Source organism: Furipterus horrens, unplaced genomic scaffold, assembly GCF_987537825.1.
Source record: "Furipterus horrens unplaced genomic scaffold, mFurHor1.1.pri manual_scaffold_3, whole genome shotgun sequence".
Lineage (NCBI taxonomy): Eukaryota > Metazoa > Chordata > Mammalia > Chiroptera > Furipteridae > Furipterus > Furipterus horrens.
In genome coordinates, this window is record NW_028327173.1 from 88,838,199 (window position 1) to 88,855,935 (window position 17,737).

The following is a 17,737-nucleotide window of genomic DNA, read 5'->3' on the forward strand; positions in this document are numbered from 1 at the left end:
CATAGATGCCTTCATATAACCAAATCACTCTTGCTTTTTCCACATCCCTTTCTTGCTTCATTCCCCTTCCTTTTGTTTCTCCTATTTTGGCTACACTCCCTCCAGGAACCCATGTCAGCACTTATGTGTGCTTCATATTCTTTTCTGCACTCAACACTATACAGATCTGTTCACATATACAGCTACACACACATGTAGAAGACCTTGTGCTCACTTTTCTGTATTTTGTTTTCTCACTCACTACCTTTCTTGAAGCCCTCTGGCATAGAACTAATTTATTCTTTTTAAAAAATAACAATCCATTATGTGAATATATCACAATATTTTAACCATTTAACTGAGGGATGTTTATTTTTAGACTGTTTGTTTTTTTGTCACTATAAACAGTGTTGCAGTAAATAAGACCCACCTTTATAAACTGGATTTTCAATATGTTCAATATAGGTTCCTCAGACTGAAATTGCTGGGTCAAGGGCATATGCCTTTTTAATATTTATAGATATAGTAAATTGCTTTTTAAAAAGACTATAAAATTGTACATTTATGTCAGCAGTGTATGCTTTCCTCTACATACATGCCAGCAGATATTACAGTCTTTCTAAATTTTTGCCAGTCTGATAAATATTGCATTGATTTGTTTTTCCAATGTACAAGTGATTTGAGCACATTTTCATATGATTATGACCATTCAGATTTTTTCTTTTGTGAAACATGTCTATATATGTTACCTATTTTTCCATTGCTTGTTTATATAGTGCTGATTTGTGAGAGCTTTTTTGCTTTCTCTGTTAACCCTTTATGTCAATGTATGTTTTAAATATTTTTCCATGTCTCTTTTGTCAATTAACTTCACGTGTAATATTTTTGGTCATTTGGCCATATATATGATCATTTGTGGCATTAGGGTATATATATAACAAATGTATATACATAGGTATTACATGCTATATATAATATATATTCATATGTATACTAAAATATCAAAATGCAAAAAATTTACATACTCTTCTTACTCCATTAAACAAACAACTATATCAGGTAGTTTTATTAGTAAGGTCTATTTCTGGATTCTCTATTCTACTAAATTTTTAAAAATTTTATACTCTTATAGCTGCTTCTGATAGAAAATGCTTTATTACTTATTATTCCTTTGTGTAATTTTCTTAGTTGTTGTCAGGTAATTGTTCTTTCGAAGTAACTGTTATTTTATCCAGTCAAAAAAATAATAAAACTTTCATTGGGATTCTAATTGAAAATAAATTAAATTTACACTTTACTCTTGGGAGACCATTTTTTACAATACATTGGGACTTCAGAACCAAGAACATACTTAGTTTTTTAAATTGGTTTCTCAAGTCTTTTTAAAAAGGTTTTATGTCTTCTTTATATAGGTTGTGTCTTGTTTTATAAAACTTCTTTCTATATTTCATAGTTTTATTTAATTTCATATGTAGAATTTATTTTTTTATTTTTTGGTTCTTAGTGGTAGAGAGGTTAAAAGCTACTAATTTCTATCTAGTCATCTTACAAAGTTTTATTAACTGCTATGCTTTTTTCCCTTCAATCTCTTGGGTTTTCTGCTTACACAATGACTGCATTAATAAAGTATAATTTTTATCTCTTATTTTTTAGTGTTTATAGTATATATTTCTTTTATATTGTTCTTCTACTTCATTTCATTTAAAGATTTTCTTAAAAACAGCTGCTGAGTTTAACAATTTTCTTTAGTGACTTGATTTGATTGCCTGATTTTTCTTTTAATTTATTTATGTATAAGATTATATATACAGATTTCCCAATATGGAGCCATCTTTGCTTTTTTGTGCATGTGTTTATTTGCTACTCTTTTAAATTTTTAGGAAAATATTTATCAAATGTGTCAAATACTAATAGCTATAACTTAATAAAGAGTTCCATGATCAAATTAATTTGAGAAACACTACACAAAACAAAGTTAAATGGTACTTCCCAGAACCATTAAAGTTAATGAGCATTGTCAACTTACAAGTGGAGAATAGGTATACAAAGTGTTTAGTGAACTTTATTTGACCATTCATTTTTCTTGGACCATTCTATGTTACTATGTCAAAGCAGAACAAACTTTTGGGAAAGGCATAAATGCATACTAAGATTTGCAAATATCCCAACACATGAAACCAGTTAAATCATGAAGGCAGAGGAATAAATTAAAAGTCACAAATGTGGGATACTAAAACTATTTGAGGAAAAATAATTTAACTAATATTTGTGCCAACTATACTCACTTTTACTTATACCAGAGTCTTGCCTAGGTAGGACAAAATTATTGATGTTTGGCATTATACAGACCCATCTTAAAACATAGGGTTATCATAAGCTGAATTCAATTTCAGCTTCAGCCAGCTGTGAAAGAATGATTCTAGAAAATAATGCAACTGAACCTTTACTCACTCTATTTTGTGACCATAATAGCATGACTAACATGACATGATGATGTAGATGGATTATCATGACAGGCTCACACATGGCACTCACCAATGACATATTCCACTCTGAAGAAATCTCTTCTGGGGTCATATGGACGATTGAAGTCAATCTGGATGTAGAAAGACTTCCCTCTACGTACAATTAGCTTGTTGTTATCATACTTGTCAGTGTGATGATCCACTTTGTTGCTGTCCCATCTCTCCTTGAACAGGTGAACACTTGTGACATTAAGGTAGTCTATGCACAAAGAAAACAATCAAGGGAAGCCACTTAGTAACTTTGTTTAAAGTAAACTCCAAAAACAACATCATTTTTCCTGAAGCAGGAAGGTCTACTGGATAAAACTCTGTACCAGTGGTTCTCAACCTTCCTAATGCTGTAACCCTTTAATACAGTTCCTCATGTTGTGGTGACCCCCAACCATAAAATTATTTTTATTGCTACTTCATAACTGTAATTTTGCTACTGTTATGAATCATAATGTAAATATCTGATATGCAGGATGTATTTTCGTTGTTATAAATTGACATAATTAAAGCATAGTGATTAATCACAAAAACAATATGTAATTTTATATGTGTTTTCTGGTGGTATTAGGTGACCCCTGTGAGAGGGTCGTTCAACCCCCAAAGGGGTTGCGACCCACAGGTTGAGAATCGCTGCTCTATACAGAGGGCTGGTAAGTTTGAGAGTCAGTGTCTTGTGACATTTTCATTTTCAAAAAGGATTTTAGAAAAACTTTTCCCCACTCTGATTTCATTTCAGACCACACATCACTCACTGACTTTGAGAGAGATGGAGCAGCGTTGATAATGCCTAGTGTACAGGTCTAGATGCAGAGAAACTAGGACCAAAGTTGAAGTCTTCACATTCCTTGGTTTTCCTTATCTCATGTCCTTCTCAGGGTGACTACTGCCACACTGTCACTAACTAGAGATAAGGAGGAAATAGCCCCTTCTATTTTCTTATCTTTAAACGGGAAAAAAATGAAATTGACAAATCCTCAAAAAATGTTCTAAGAACAAAGTTGGTCATTAACCCAAAATTCTCTTCTTACTTCAAGAAGGGTCAAATACCCTTCCTTTTGTAATTCTAAAAGTAGATCTTGTCCTTCAAAGGCAGGAAAGAGAGGGCACAGGTGTGGAGAAAAGCCACTAATATTTCTATGAGATAAGTATAATTGCTTCTACATTGCACATGCAGAAAGAAGCCTCACACTTCCCTAGTTACTAATCAACCAGTCTGGAAGGCAAACCCTGGTCAGATACCAAAACCTACAGATATTTTTAGTATTGAGAGTTTAACTGTCAATAACACATTTATCTGAGATATGATAGCACTGGATAAAGATTAGATATCCTCCTACCTTGTTCCCATTCCCTTTGCAAATGAGCACTGAATGTGAAGTTAACTCTAACTACACATCTGCACTGTAGTTTAGAAAACCTAGTCTAGAGACAGATTTACATCCCTGCATTTGTACTTCTAATGGGACACTGGGAAAAGAAGGCTGGAGGGGCGGTGATGTACTGGACTTCCTTCTCTTCCCCTGATGCTGCCTGCTGTATGTTTTGCCCTCATAGCTGTGAACACGAAGTGCACATCTGCCGAGCTTGTGCTGGGCACCACTCTGCAATACTACAATGACTTCTTTCACTTTTACACAGAAATCTGTGTAAGGCACCTGGTTTTCTCCAGCCTCATTTTTTTTTCCTCATTGGGAAGAAGTTGGGCTCACTAAGATACTCTCCAGTTTGAAAGTCTTGGAGTACCTGAAACACTCTTAATTAATAAAGTTCAGGTAATCCTAATTTTGAATCTTGGATGCCATAATTACCTAGGTAAGAAACATTGCCTCTAAGAAGCTAAACTTTTCTCAACTTAAAAATGAGGATATTAATACCCAGAGAATTTCTGTGAAGATTCAACGTCATGATGCAATGTGTCTGGCACTATGGCACATAGTGAGGCCATCGGCTTGCTTGTGGCTCACTATATATGAGCTCTGAGAGAGCCAATTTATATTTTACATGGTGCTCAATTGGCTATTCTGACTGCAATATTACAATGAACAGAAGTGTAAGATGCAGTTTTATTTTTACTTCATCTCAGAACCCTGCCATTGTAAATGTTACCTGAAGGACATTTTCCTTCCATTATGTTGTGGGCTAAAGATGTTTAATTCTCTACACCTTGCTCCTTCAAACTGCCTTTACCCTAAGGTTTCTGGCCTTATTAAAGTCACAGTCTCCAGTGTTAGACCAGTTTCAGAAAAAGCTGAAAAGTAGGCAGTCAAGATAATGGAGTAGGAAAATCTTGAGTTCACCTATCCCTAAGGACACATCAAAACTACAACTACATGTAGAACAAATATCTTTGAGACTGACCAGAAGACGAGCAGAACAGATATTTTTACAACTAAGAATTTAGAGAAAAAGCCACATTGAAAAGGGTAGGAGGGTCTAGTCAGGAACCACACCCCCAGTATAGCTTCCTGCAAGTTGGAGGTATTTCACTACAATGGAGGTCTCCCTTGAATAGTGATGGATCTGAGCCCCACATTGAGTGCTCCATCCCAGGTGAACCTAGACCAGGAAGATAAGTTCCCATAATACCGACTATGAAAACCAATGTGGTTTATGTTCAGGAGAGCTGAAGGGTTCTAGAACCAAGACCCTGCTCTTAAAAGGCTTGTACACAAACTCACTCTTGGAGTTCCAGCACTGAGGCAGCAGTCTGAAAAACTTCTGGGTCATACATAAAGGAGATACACTGACTAATTTTAGGGCAAGTACCGGAGGGGCATGAATCTGTTTATGCTTTCTCTGGGGACAAAAGCACTGGCAAACACCATTTATTTTTCATACTCCCAGCTGGCCTAGAGCTGGCAGGCACCATTTCTAACACTCTCCATTAACCTTGCTAATATTGTTCACCATGCCCCAATGTTCCCCTGAGATCCCACCTGGTCCAGTCTGCTACTCCATCTAGCATCACTTCTGCCACACCTGTTGGCAGCCTTTGCTGGCACCAGCACCCCTCCAAAACAGCTCCAGCCCCAACCTGCTACACCTCGTGGGCAGCTTTATCTAGGACAAGTTTCCTTGCAAAGTGACTCTCACTCCATAGACCTAGCCCTCGCATACCAGCATGTCCACAACAGTTGAGGCTGAGCCTTGTAGCTAGCCAAGTTGGGAGTCTACCTGCACACCAACACACCCACAGAGACTGTAGCTGGGTCTCATAGTCAGCCATGCCAAGGAGCATCCCTGCCCACCAGTGCACCCACATTAGTCATACACAGGCTTCAACAACAACTGGGCTGGGGAACATTCTTGTTCACCAGTGTCTCTGAAACAATTGTGGCAGTGTCTCACATCCAGTCAGCCTGAGAACCAACCTGCCTACAAACATGTCTTCACCGTCTGCAGCCAAATCACAGCAGGCACATGCAACCCACACAGGAAACAACCTTGGAGCACCTTGCTCTGATGAACAGGATGGATTGCACAACTGGACCCCACAGAACCCCTTTTACATAAGCTCCTTCAGTACCAGTAGACAAAGCTGATATGCCAAATACATAAAGATAACACAGAGAGTTAGGCAAAATGAGGAGACAAAGGAATATGTTCCAAAAGAATAAGAACATGACAAAATCCCAGAAAAAGAGCTAAAAACTGGAGATAAGCAGCATACCAGATAAAGAGTTCAAAATAATAATCATTAGGATGCTCAACAAATTTGGAAGAAGAATTATGAACACAGTGAGAACCCTCCCAAATATAATTGGAACTGAAAAATACAATAACTGAAATTGAAAAATGCTCCAGAGGGAATCAACAGCAGTTAAATTATGTAAAAGAAGAAGTCAGCAATCTGGAAGATATGGTAGTGGTAATCACCCATCAGAACAGGAAAACAGAATTTTTAAAAAAAGAGGAAAATCTAATGGGACAACATCAAGCATACTAATATTCACATTATAGAAATCCCAAAAGGAGAAGAGGGTGAAAAGGACAAAAAAACTGTTTGATGAAATAGTGGCTGGAAACTTTCCTAATTTGGTGGAGAAAACAGACAACCAAACCCAAGAACTACATCGAGTCCCAAAGAAGATAAATCAAAAGGCACTCATACCAGACACATAATAATTAAAAATGTTAAAAGTTAAAGAGAGAATCTTAAAAGCAGGAGGAGTAAAATTAATAAAGTACAAAGGAACTCTATACAATTATTAGCTAATATTTCAGCAGAAAGTTTACAGGCCAGAAATAAGTGGCCTTATATTCAAAATGATTAAAGTGTAAAGCCTACACACAAGAATAATCTAATCCACAAAGTTATTATTCAGAATTGAAGGAGAGTTTCCCAGACAAGCAAAAGGTAAAAGAGTTCATAACCACTAAACCGACACTACAGAAAATGTTAGACTTTTCTAAGTGGAAAAGAAAGGTCAAAACTAGAAGAAAATATATGAAAGAAAAAAGTCTCACTAGTAAAGGAAAACATAGATTATTAAGGAAATGGATAGATTACTTATAAAGCTAGTATAACGATTATAACAAAAAAGTAGTAAAAATATTTATATCTACAATTAGTTAAGAAAAACACATAAACAAATATGCAAAATATGATATAAAAACATAAAATGTGGGCTAGGCAAAAAAAGGTAATGCTTTTAGAATGCATTTGAACTAAAGCAACCATCAACTTAATGTAGACAGCTATATACATAACTTGTATATGAATCTCATGGTAAACACAAACTAAAAACCTATAATGCACACACAAAGAATAGAGAAAAATGAATCAAAACATAACATTACAGAAAGTCATCAAATCACAAGAGAAGAGAACAAGAGAAAAAAAGGAACAGAGAATAACTACAAAACCAAGCAGAAAACAACAAAGTGGCAATAAGTACATTCCTATCAATAATCATTTGATATTTCAATGGACTAGATGCTTCAATCAAAAGACATAAAGTGGCTGCCTATAAAATATTTATTTCAGACCTAAAGACAGAGACTGAAGATAAAGGGATGAAACAAGATTTGTAATGAAAATGAAATGAAAACTTGGGCAGCAATATTTACATTAGACAAAATAGACTTTAAAACAAATATTGTAACAAGAAACAAAAAAGGGCATTACATAATGATAAAGGGAACAATCCAATAAGAGGATATAACTATTGTAAACATCTATGCACCCAGCATGGGAGCATGTAAACACATAAATCAAATATTTATGATTGAGAGAGAGATTGATAGTAGTCTGGTAATAGTAGGAAACTTTAACATCCCACTTACATCAATCAGTAGGTCATCCAGACATAAAATCTACAAGGAAACATTGGCCTTACACAACATATCAGACCAACTTGAGCTAATAGATATACGCAGAACACTCCATCACAAAAGGGCAGAATACACACATTTTTCAAGTGCCCGCAGAACATTCTTCAGTATAGGTCACATTTTAGGCCACAAAACAAGTCTCAATAAATTTAAGAAGATTGAAATCACAGCAAACATTTTTAACCACAAAAGCATGAAGCTAGAAAGCAATTATAAGAAGAAAACTGGAGTAAAAAAAAGAAACAAACCCAGTACATGGAGACTAAACAATACACTAAAAAACAAATAAACAAACAAACAAAAGAGTGAGTCAACAAAGAAATCAAAGAGGAAATAAAATACCTTGAGACAGATGAAAAAGAAAACATAACTTTCCAAAATCCCTGGGATGCAGCAAAAGCAGTTCTAATGGAGAAATTTATAGTGACAAAGGCCTACCTCAAGAAACAAAAAAAATCTTAAATGATCTAACCTTAAACCTATAGAAACCAGAAAAAGATAACAGAAAGAAGAAAATAACAAAGATCAAAGCAGAAACAAATAAAATAAAGACAAAAAAAAATAGGAGATCAATGAAACTAAGAATAGGTACTATGAAAAAATAAAGTGATCAACCTTTAGCCAGCCTCATCAAGAAAAAGAAAATGAGAGGGCCAAAATAAATAAAATCAGAAATGAAAGAGGACATGTGACAACTGACACCAGATAAATACAAAGGAAAATAAGAGAATACTGTGATTAATTATACACCAACAAATTGGACAACCTAAAAGAAGTAGACAAGTTCCTATTAACATACAATATTCCAAGACTGAATCAGGACAAAACAGAAACCTGAAACAGACCAATACCTACTAAAGAAACCAAATCAGTAATCAAAAGACACATAAGAAAACAAAGTCCAAGGCTCCGCCCCTTACGACATAACAGTAGCAACAGCTTTACCTAAAACACAGAGGCAAATACACACAGGAGACTTACGGACAGGATGGAGGCCTAGATTGATATGCTCCATCTCCCTCCACAACTAAGAAGGAACATAACTACTGCAAAACCAGAAATAACCAGAAGTTCCAGAAAATAAATGGAAGTCCAATGTATGAAGTTATAAAGAAGTGGTGCTCGTCTGGAATGTAGGAGGGGCAAAACCGGGTGGAGAGGTCAAGCTGTGCTGGCAGCAGCAGCAACAGCAGCGGTGACGGCGGCGGGACAGCGGTAAGCACAGACACCCGTATTTAAGGGGAGGTGAGAAGAACCTAGGGAGCACCCCCAGCTGCAGACCAAAGTTGTCAGCTCACGATTTCAATGCCGGGGAAGGCAGACCCCCATTTCCCTGGACTGTGAGGTGTGGAGGCGGTGGGGATGAAGGAGGAGGCTCCCAGTCTCTCAGTGGAGAATGAATGGCAGGAATCCATCTTGGGTCCTTGCCCCCACACAAAATACCACAGTGTGGTGAGAAGGGTCACCTGGCTGTGACAAGTGCATGGGGCTCCACCCCCTATAGTATAGGAGGTGTGACAGCCCTGTAGAGGAAGCAAAGGTAAACACCAAACTGTCAGGATGGCACAGATCATGATAGAGATCCCAATCACACAGCTGACCAGACAGCAAATATATGATCTATTGGACAAGCAGCTACGAAATCTTTCTGAGGCACAGTTCAGAGCTTTGGTTATAAAAATGCTTACAGACCTAACAGCAAATCTTAAACAAGATAGGGAAGGAATGAAGGCTAGTCCTGCTGAAATGAACAAAAACACATACGAAACTAGTGGTGAGGGAAAGAAAACCAGGGATCAAATCAACAAATCAGAACATAAGGAAGGAACAAACAGTCAACCAGTGCAGAAAGAGGAAACGAAAAGTGAGAAAAATGATGAGAGGCTCAGAAACATATGGGACAGCTATAAGCGGGCCAGCATCCGAATCATAGGGTTGCCATAAGGTGAAGAAGAAGAACTAGAAATTGAAAAATTACGTGAAAAAATAATGAAGCAGAACTTCCCTAACTTGGGGAAGGAAATAGATTTACAGGTCCAGGAAGCACAGAGAGGTCCAAAAAAACTGGACCTTGGGAGAACCACACCAAGACACATTATAATCAAAATGTCAAAAATTAAGGATAAAGAGAGAATCTTAAAAGCAGCAAGACAAAAGAAGAGAATTACATACAAAGGGGTCCTAAGTAGACTGTCAGCTGATTTCTCAAAAGAAACTCTGCCGGCAAAAAGGGACTGGCAAGAAATATTCAAAGGAATGAAAAGCAAAAGTCTAGAACCACGATTACTCTATCTAGTGAAGCTGTCATTCAGAATAGAAGGGCAGAGAAAATGCTTCCAGGACAAAGTAAATCTGAAGAAGTTCATCAGATCCAAACCACTGTTATATGAGATGTTAAAGGGACTTTTTTAGGAGAAAGAGGATCAAAACTATGAACATTAAAATGAAAACTGTATCAAAACAACCAATGACAGAGGCTAGGGAACTGAAACAAAGGCAAATTAAGAAGGCAATGAGAGTGGGAAAATAATTATTGGTATGGGAAACATTTTGGGGGGAGGTCAGCAGGGAGCAGGAAGAGGGGAAGGGAGGGAGATGGTACAGGGATTAAGAAGCGTAGTAAGAGGGAGTGGAGTAGACAGGAAGATGTTAAGAAGAGCTATGTGCACAACCAATTGGTATGGACTAAGGTTGGGGGCAACTGGAGGGAGGGGGTCACTGGGTGGGGAACAAAGGGAAAAGAAATTGGGACAACTGCAACAGAATAATCAATAAAGCATATTTTTTAAAAAAGGAACAAAATTCTAGAACAGATAGCTTCACAGGTGTAATTAAATCAAATGTGTAAAGAATTAATACCTATCTTTCTCAAAGTATGGCAAAAGAATTGAAGAAAGAATGCTTCCAAGCTCACTCTGCAAAGCCAACATCACTCTGATATGAAAACCAAACAAAGGCACAATCAAAAATAAAACAAAATAGAGTAAAATTAAAATAGAAACAAAAAAGAAGAAAAGTTTCAAGCCAATATCTCTGATGAACAGAGATGCAAAAATTCTCAACAAAATATTAGCTAACTGAATTTGACAGTACATTAAAAAGTTCAAACACCATAATCAAGTGGGATTTATTCAAGAGATGCAAGGATGGTTCAATAGTTCAATATTTGCAATCAATCAATGTGATATACCACATTAACAAAATGAAAAAGAAACATATGATCATCTCAATATATGCACAAAAAGATTTGACAAAATTCAGCATTCACTTATAATAAAAACTCTCAACAAAATGGAGATAAAAGAAATATATCTTAGTATAATTAAGATCATATGACAAACCTACAGCCAACATCATACTCAATGCTGAAAAACTGAAAGTCTTTTCTCTAGGATAAGGAACAAGACAAGAATGCCCACTCTCACCACTATTATTTAATATAGTATTGAATGTCCTAACCATGGCAATCAGATAAGAAAAGGAAATAAAGTCATTTAACTGGAAATAAAGAAGTAAAACTGTCACTATTTGAAAATGACACGATACTATATGTAGGAAATCCTAGATTCCTCCAAAGAGCTTTTAAGACTAATAAATAAATTCAGTAAAGTTGCAAAATACAAAATTAATATGCAGAAACCTGTTGTGCTTCTATACATTCATAACAAAATATAGAAAGAGAAATTTAAAAAATAATCTCATTTATATTCACATCAAAAAAAAGAATGTTTAACCAGGGAGGTGAAAGAACTGCTTCTCTGAAAAGTACAAGACAAATAAATGGAATGATATACCATGCTCACTGGTGTGAAGAACTAATATTGTTAAAATGTCTATACTACCCAAAGCAATCTATAAATTCAATGCAATTACTATGAAAATACCATTTTTTCATAGATCTAAAACAAGTGATTGTAAAATTTGCCCAGAAGCACAAGATTTTTCAAATAGCCAAAGCAATCTTGAGAAAGAAGGAGCAGGTTGAAAGTATCATGTTCCCTGATTGCAAACTATTGTACAAAGTTATAGCAATCAAAACAGCATGATACGGGCACAAAAACAGATATATAGATCAATAAAACAAAATAGAAAGCCCAGAAATAAATTCACACTTACACAATCAAGTAATCTACAACAAAAGAGGCAAGAATATACAATGGGAAAAACACTGTCTCTTCAAAAAAATGGTGTTGGGAAAATTGGAGAGCTACATGCAAAAAAATTGAAAATGGACTGCTTTCTTACACTATATACAAAATTAGAGACAAAATGAATTAAAGTCTTAAATGTAAAACCTGAAACCATAACTCCTAGGAGAAAACATAGGCAGTGAACTCGACATCAATTCTAGCATTAATTTTTAGAAAATGTCTCCTTGAGCAAGAGCAACAGAAGCAACAATCAACAAATGGGACCCCATCAAACTTAAGATGCTTTTGCACAGCAAAGGAAATATTAACAAAATTAAAAGACAAACTACGGAAGAAGATATGTGCAAGTGATATATCCTATAAGGGGGTAGAATCAAAAATATGTTTAAAAAACTCATAAACTTAACATAAAAAACAATATAATTTAAAAATGAGCAGTGGTCCAGAACAGACAATTCTCCTAAGAAGACAGAGATGGCTAACAGACACATGTTGAAAGGATGCTCAACATCACTAGTCAATCAGGGAAATGCAAATCCAAACCACAATGAGTTATCACCTCCCGCAGCCAGAATGGCTATTATCAAAAAGACAACAAGCATCAAGTGTTGGTGAAGATGTCGAGAGAAGGAAACTCTCATGCACCAGTGGTGGGACTGTAAATTGGTGCAGTCACTATGAAAAAAAGTTGGATGTTTCTCAAAAAATTAAAAATAGAATTATCATATCACTCAGCGATTCCATTTCTAAGTAACTATCCAAAGAAAACAAAAACACTAATTTGAAATGATTCATGGACCTCTGTATTCATTTCTGCATTATTTATAATAGTATTTATTCAAGATATGGAAGCAACCTAAGTGTCCATTCATAGATGACTAGAGAAAGATGTATATCTATAATGGAATATTACGCAGCCATAAAAAGAATGAAATGTTGCCATTTGTGAGAACATGAGTAGACCTAGAGGGTATTATGATGATTGATATGTCAGAGAAAGACAAATACTGTAAGGTTTCACTTATATGTGAAATTTAAAAATCAAAACAAAATAGAAACAGACTCATAGACACAGAAGACAAAGTGATGGTTGCCAGAGGGGAGGAAAGTGAGGGGATGGATGGAGAGGGGAACAACATTAAAAGGTACAAAGTTCTAGTCATAAAATAAATAAGTTATGGGGATGTAATGTACAGCATTAGAAATATAGTCACATAGTCCCTTTAATGACAAGGAGGGTAATCTTAAGGAAAAAAAATCATGATTCAAGGAAAATCACAATGCTCAGTGGTAGACTATAAAGTAGTGCAGCTAACTGTCTTTAAAGCTTATTTTCATTTAAAGTTTGTTTTCATTTGAAAGTAAAACTACATCTGTAACATCATTAAAGATGCTTCAATTTACAGGCAAGAAGAATGTCAAATGCCTTGCAACTGGATGTCTTTCCAATAAGACAGTTCTTGCAGACTCAGAGACTGGTTTGTGAGTTATGCTGTATAAATTACCATGTGTATTCTGTTTTCATAGGGCATAAGCCTATGATCTCATTGCCTGAGTGATTGTACATATAGGGCTCACTTAATCCTGCCTGCATCACTGCCTCCTGAGACTCAACGGTTTGGCTGAACTAAGTGGCTGGGTTGGTGAAGCATGGGGTGGTCTGTGGGGTTCACTTTAAAATTGATTTCTCTTTTTTATCCTAATGGCTTGGACAAAAAGGGCCCAGAGGTCTGAGAGGGGGGAAACCTAAAATATTCCCCTCAGCCCAAACTAAGTATAGTGGGCAAAAGGGTTTTGGACAGGTGTGACGTGCCTTGCACACCTTCCTCCAAAGCTTTGTATCCCTAATGTGGGATATTGAAAAATTGATCCCTGCCTTTTGTCATCTAGTGGTTATGGATTGAATGATGCCTTTTAACCCTGTTGCCAAATCTGTTGCCCCCAGAATACAAGGATGCCAGCCAGTTAAACCAAGCATGTCATTGTCTGGGGACAGCCAACCGACCTGGAGTCTGCACGATCCTTCCCCATATAGAAAGGCCACCCTCACCTCCACACCCCCACTCCTATTAGGGATTTATGGACCCAAGGGTAGGTAGGATGATGACCATGTCCAGCTTGAAGCAGCTAGAGGAGCACGAGACCTTTGCCCATTGTCCTTTATAAGATTGTAAAGGTTCTTATGTCTGAGAGGGGGGAATTTTTATTTTTTATTGTTATAAAAATTAATTAATTAACTAATTAAAAAAAAGAAATATAGTCACTAATATCATAGTGACTGTTGGCAGATGGTTACTAGACTTAGTGTCATGATCATTTTGTAAGGTATGTAAATGTCAAATTACTATGTTGTACCCCTGAAACTAATATATTATTGTATGTCCACTATAGTTTCATTTAAAAGAAAAGAAAGAAAGAGCTGGAGAATCTAAATGTCCCAGTTGAAAAGAACCTTAGTAATCAACTCACCTGGCTTGCTTTCTTAGGACTGTGCCTTTTAGTAGTAATTCTTTTCTTTTTGTTTTTAAAGGAAATACCTAAAATGGTTTATTTCTATTTATTTATTTATTTGTTTGTTTATTTATTTATTAAAAGACTAAGTTTTTACTGAATGATTGCATTTAAATAAAAATGAATTCAATCTTCATACATAAATTGTGGACAACCATATTATTCACCAGCTTCCTGACATTTTGGGACATTCTTATAAAAGCTTGCATATCTTTCCTTTTTAAAAATGTTTTATGGAGTTTTTTATAAATTGTTTTTTTTATTACAGTTGTTCCAGTTTTCCCCTTTTGTTCTCCCCTGTTCCATCCATCTCCCCACTCTCCCACAGTCAATCCCCATTTAGTTGCCCATGACCATGGGTCATTTATGTTCCTTGACTAGACCCTTCTTCTTCTTTTCCCCTTTTTTCCCCCTCTCCCCTCCCCTCTGGTCACTGTCAGTCTTAAAAAAGTCTAAAATCCTAATTCCTCGGAAATGAGTTTAATTAGTTCTTCACTTTTCAGCACCAATGGGAAATATACACCAGTATTTTAGCCTAACAGAATCTCAGAGAACAAAAGTACTTTGTAGACCAACTGACTGACCTATATTGTACTACATAAAATATATCCATGAAAGCCCTAATAAATAGGCTTCTAGCCTTCATCTCAACAGGGAACCCACCATCTCACAAAGCAAACAGTTTATATTTAAACAAATCTAATTATTTGAAAAGTTCCCTTAACATGAACTGACATTGGTTTCCCTGTATTTTTCTAACCATGGAACCTGGTTCTAACTTCTGAATAAATATAGAATACATTTTATTCATTTAATCTGTCACTCTTTTGGTTTAAAGTAATAATTCCTTTAAGTAAAACATTCTTCATACTTTTAACTATTCCTTAAGAAATTATTTTCATACCTTTTACTCAATATTCTATTATGAAATACATATTTCATTTTTATAAATTTATCTCTTGTAGTATTTTCCCTAGAATCAAATACATTATGCTAGTTATGGTTTTTCCAATAAAAAATAATGAGACCACTACATCTCTCAAAAGAAATAGTATATCTCTATTAATTCAGGTCAAGCTATAGTACTCTTGAATACTCTTATTTTATTGTTAACTTTAATAAAGCATCTGAAACAAAAGCCTTAAAAATACATCCCAATGTCATTTTTACCAGTAGTGGGTTAAAATTCATTCCAGACCCTTACAAATTACTTAATTATGTTACTATTTAGCCATATCTATTTATGCAATTGTTTTCTCCTTGTTAGCTCAATTATAAGGCCTTACATTTACAGTCATTAAATTTTATCATATTGAATTTGGTTAATTGTTCCAAGTTCTTAAAATAATTTGAAAACCTAAGCATATTTATTTAGTGTATTTAATATCCTTTCTAACTACCTGTCCTCCAGAAATTTCTGTAAGTGTGCTATTCTATATGACATTCAAGACATGAATATAAATGCTGATTAGGTCAGGTAAATGCTTGTACACTCTAAAAAGTGAAGAGATGGTTGTGGTATAGTGTCATAAATACTCTGATAAAGGAAGTACAGGATATTGGATGATGAAGATTTCTGAAAGGGTCAGGAGAGTCCCTAACCCAGATAAGAGATTAAGGAAGCATCCTGGAAGAAGTGAGGTATAAACAGTGGTCATAAAGATAAGGAAGTTACACAGAGAGAGGTGTGGGGAAGAGTGTTTCAGGGAGAGGGGAGAATGAGTGAACACTGGAACAAGAGAGTATATGGAATGCTTAAAAAACGTAAAGAGGATTGGTTGTCTAGAGTACCATAGCAGGACTGCAGTGGCAGAGTAGGCAGGAGCTGCTCATTCCAGTCTTGTAGGCTCTGTTAGGAATTTAATGAACATAATAAACTAATGAATAAAATGGAAACACAGGCGTGACAATATGGAACAGACTGAAAGTGACCAGAAGGGAGGGGAGCAGGGATAACAAGGGACCAAAGAACATGTATGAATAACCCATGGACATGGACAATAGTGTGGGAATTGACTGTGGGAATGGGGGTGGGGGATGTGCAAAGGAGGTCAAAGAGGGAAAAATTGGGACAACTGTAATATAAAAACAATAAAAATGATTAAAAAAAAAGAAATTCAGACTTGAATTGCATTGGAGATCCAGTGAAGAATCTGAAATTGAAAACTGACATGATTATACATGTGCGCGCACACACACACACACAAACAGACACAAATTTAAACTACTTCTGGTGACAGTGGAAAATAGATTGGGTAATGACAGGAAGGTCAGCTAGGAGGCTGCTGCAGCATTACAGGTGAGGGACACGGTAAGTCTAGTCTGCCTGTAGGAAATGGATGCACTGGTTCTGGAGTACTGCCAGGATTTGTGTCACCTCTTCCCACACCCACTCCATGATAATATGCCCCTGAGAATGAGTAGGTTAGCTTAATGCCTTGGTTTCTCAAGCAGCTCTGCCTACAGGGAAAAAATAAAGCTGAAGAGGGAAATTCAAAAATATCTTTGGTATCTATAGTTCCCATTGGTTCTAGTTCTTACTGCAAAAGAAAATCCTGGCTCTCCAGTTCTATACTCCAGTCTAGTGAACATACTTAATGTCTAGTGACTCTGCTCATCTTGAGATCACGTAGTGCAGAGATAGTGCTATGGGATATTGATAGGTATTAATGATAATTAAGAGTTTTGTGGTTAAACCAGTCTGGGAGATGCTGGTTTTAACCAAGATTAATCAGGATTCCTGCAGGATTTATGGGAGACTTTAATATGATAATGTGTATTGCAAATCTCCTACCAGTACAATGTTTTCCAAATTTAAATGACCATGGAAACTATTTTTGTGGAATTTTCTTGTAAAATATGTTTTGGAAGATCCTTCACTGTTTACTAAGACTGCAACCTCAAAAAAGTCATTTAATCTCTCTGAGCCTCGTTTTCTTATTTTTAAAAAAGCAACAAAATATTTAATAGGGTTGATGTTAGCATTAAATAAAAAAAATTAAAGTACTTTAGCACAGTGGCAACAAGTAAATTCTCAACATTTTTATTATATAATTATTGCTATTAGTCGAGATACAGTGGCATAGTGGATAAGGGTATGGATTTTAGAGCCAGACTGCCTGGACTCAAATCCCAACTCTGACATTTGCTATCTTTGTAATTTTAGACAAATTACATAAACTTACTGTGCTTCAGTTTCCTAATCTGGAAAATGGTGGTTGTGTGGGAACTAAATGAGAAAATACC

General features: G+C 35.8%; 1 protein-coding gene across 1 annotated transcript in view; it reads right to left on the bottom strand.

The window, feature by feature from the left end:
* F13A1 (coagulation factor XIII A chain) overlaps positions 1-17,737 on the bottom strand; it is a 206,373-nt gene that overhangs the window by 178,366 nt on the left and 10,270 nt on the right. Inside the window, exon 3 of the mRNA XM_090269844.1 lies at positions 2,515-2,703. Coding sequence (XP_090125970.1) covers positions 2,515-2,703 — 189 coding nt within the window. The remainder of the gene's footprint in view (positions 1-2,514; positions 2,704-17,737) is intronic.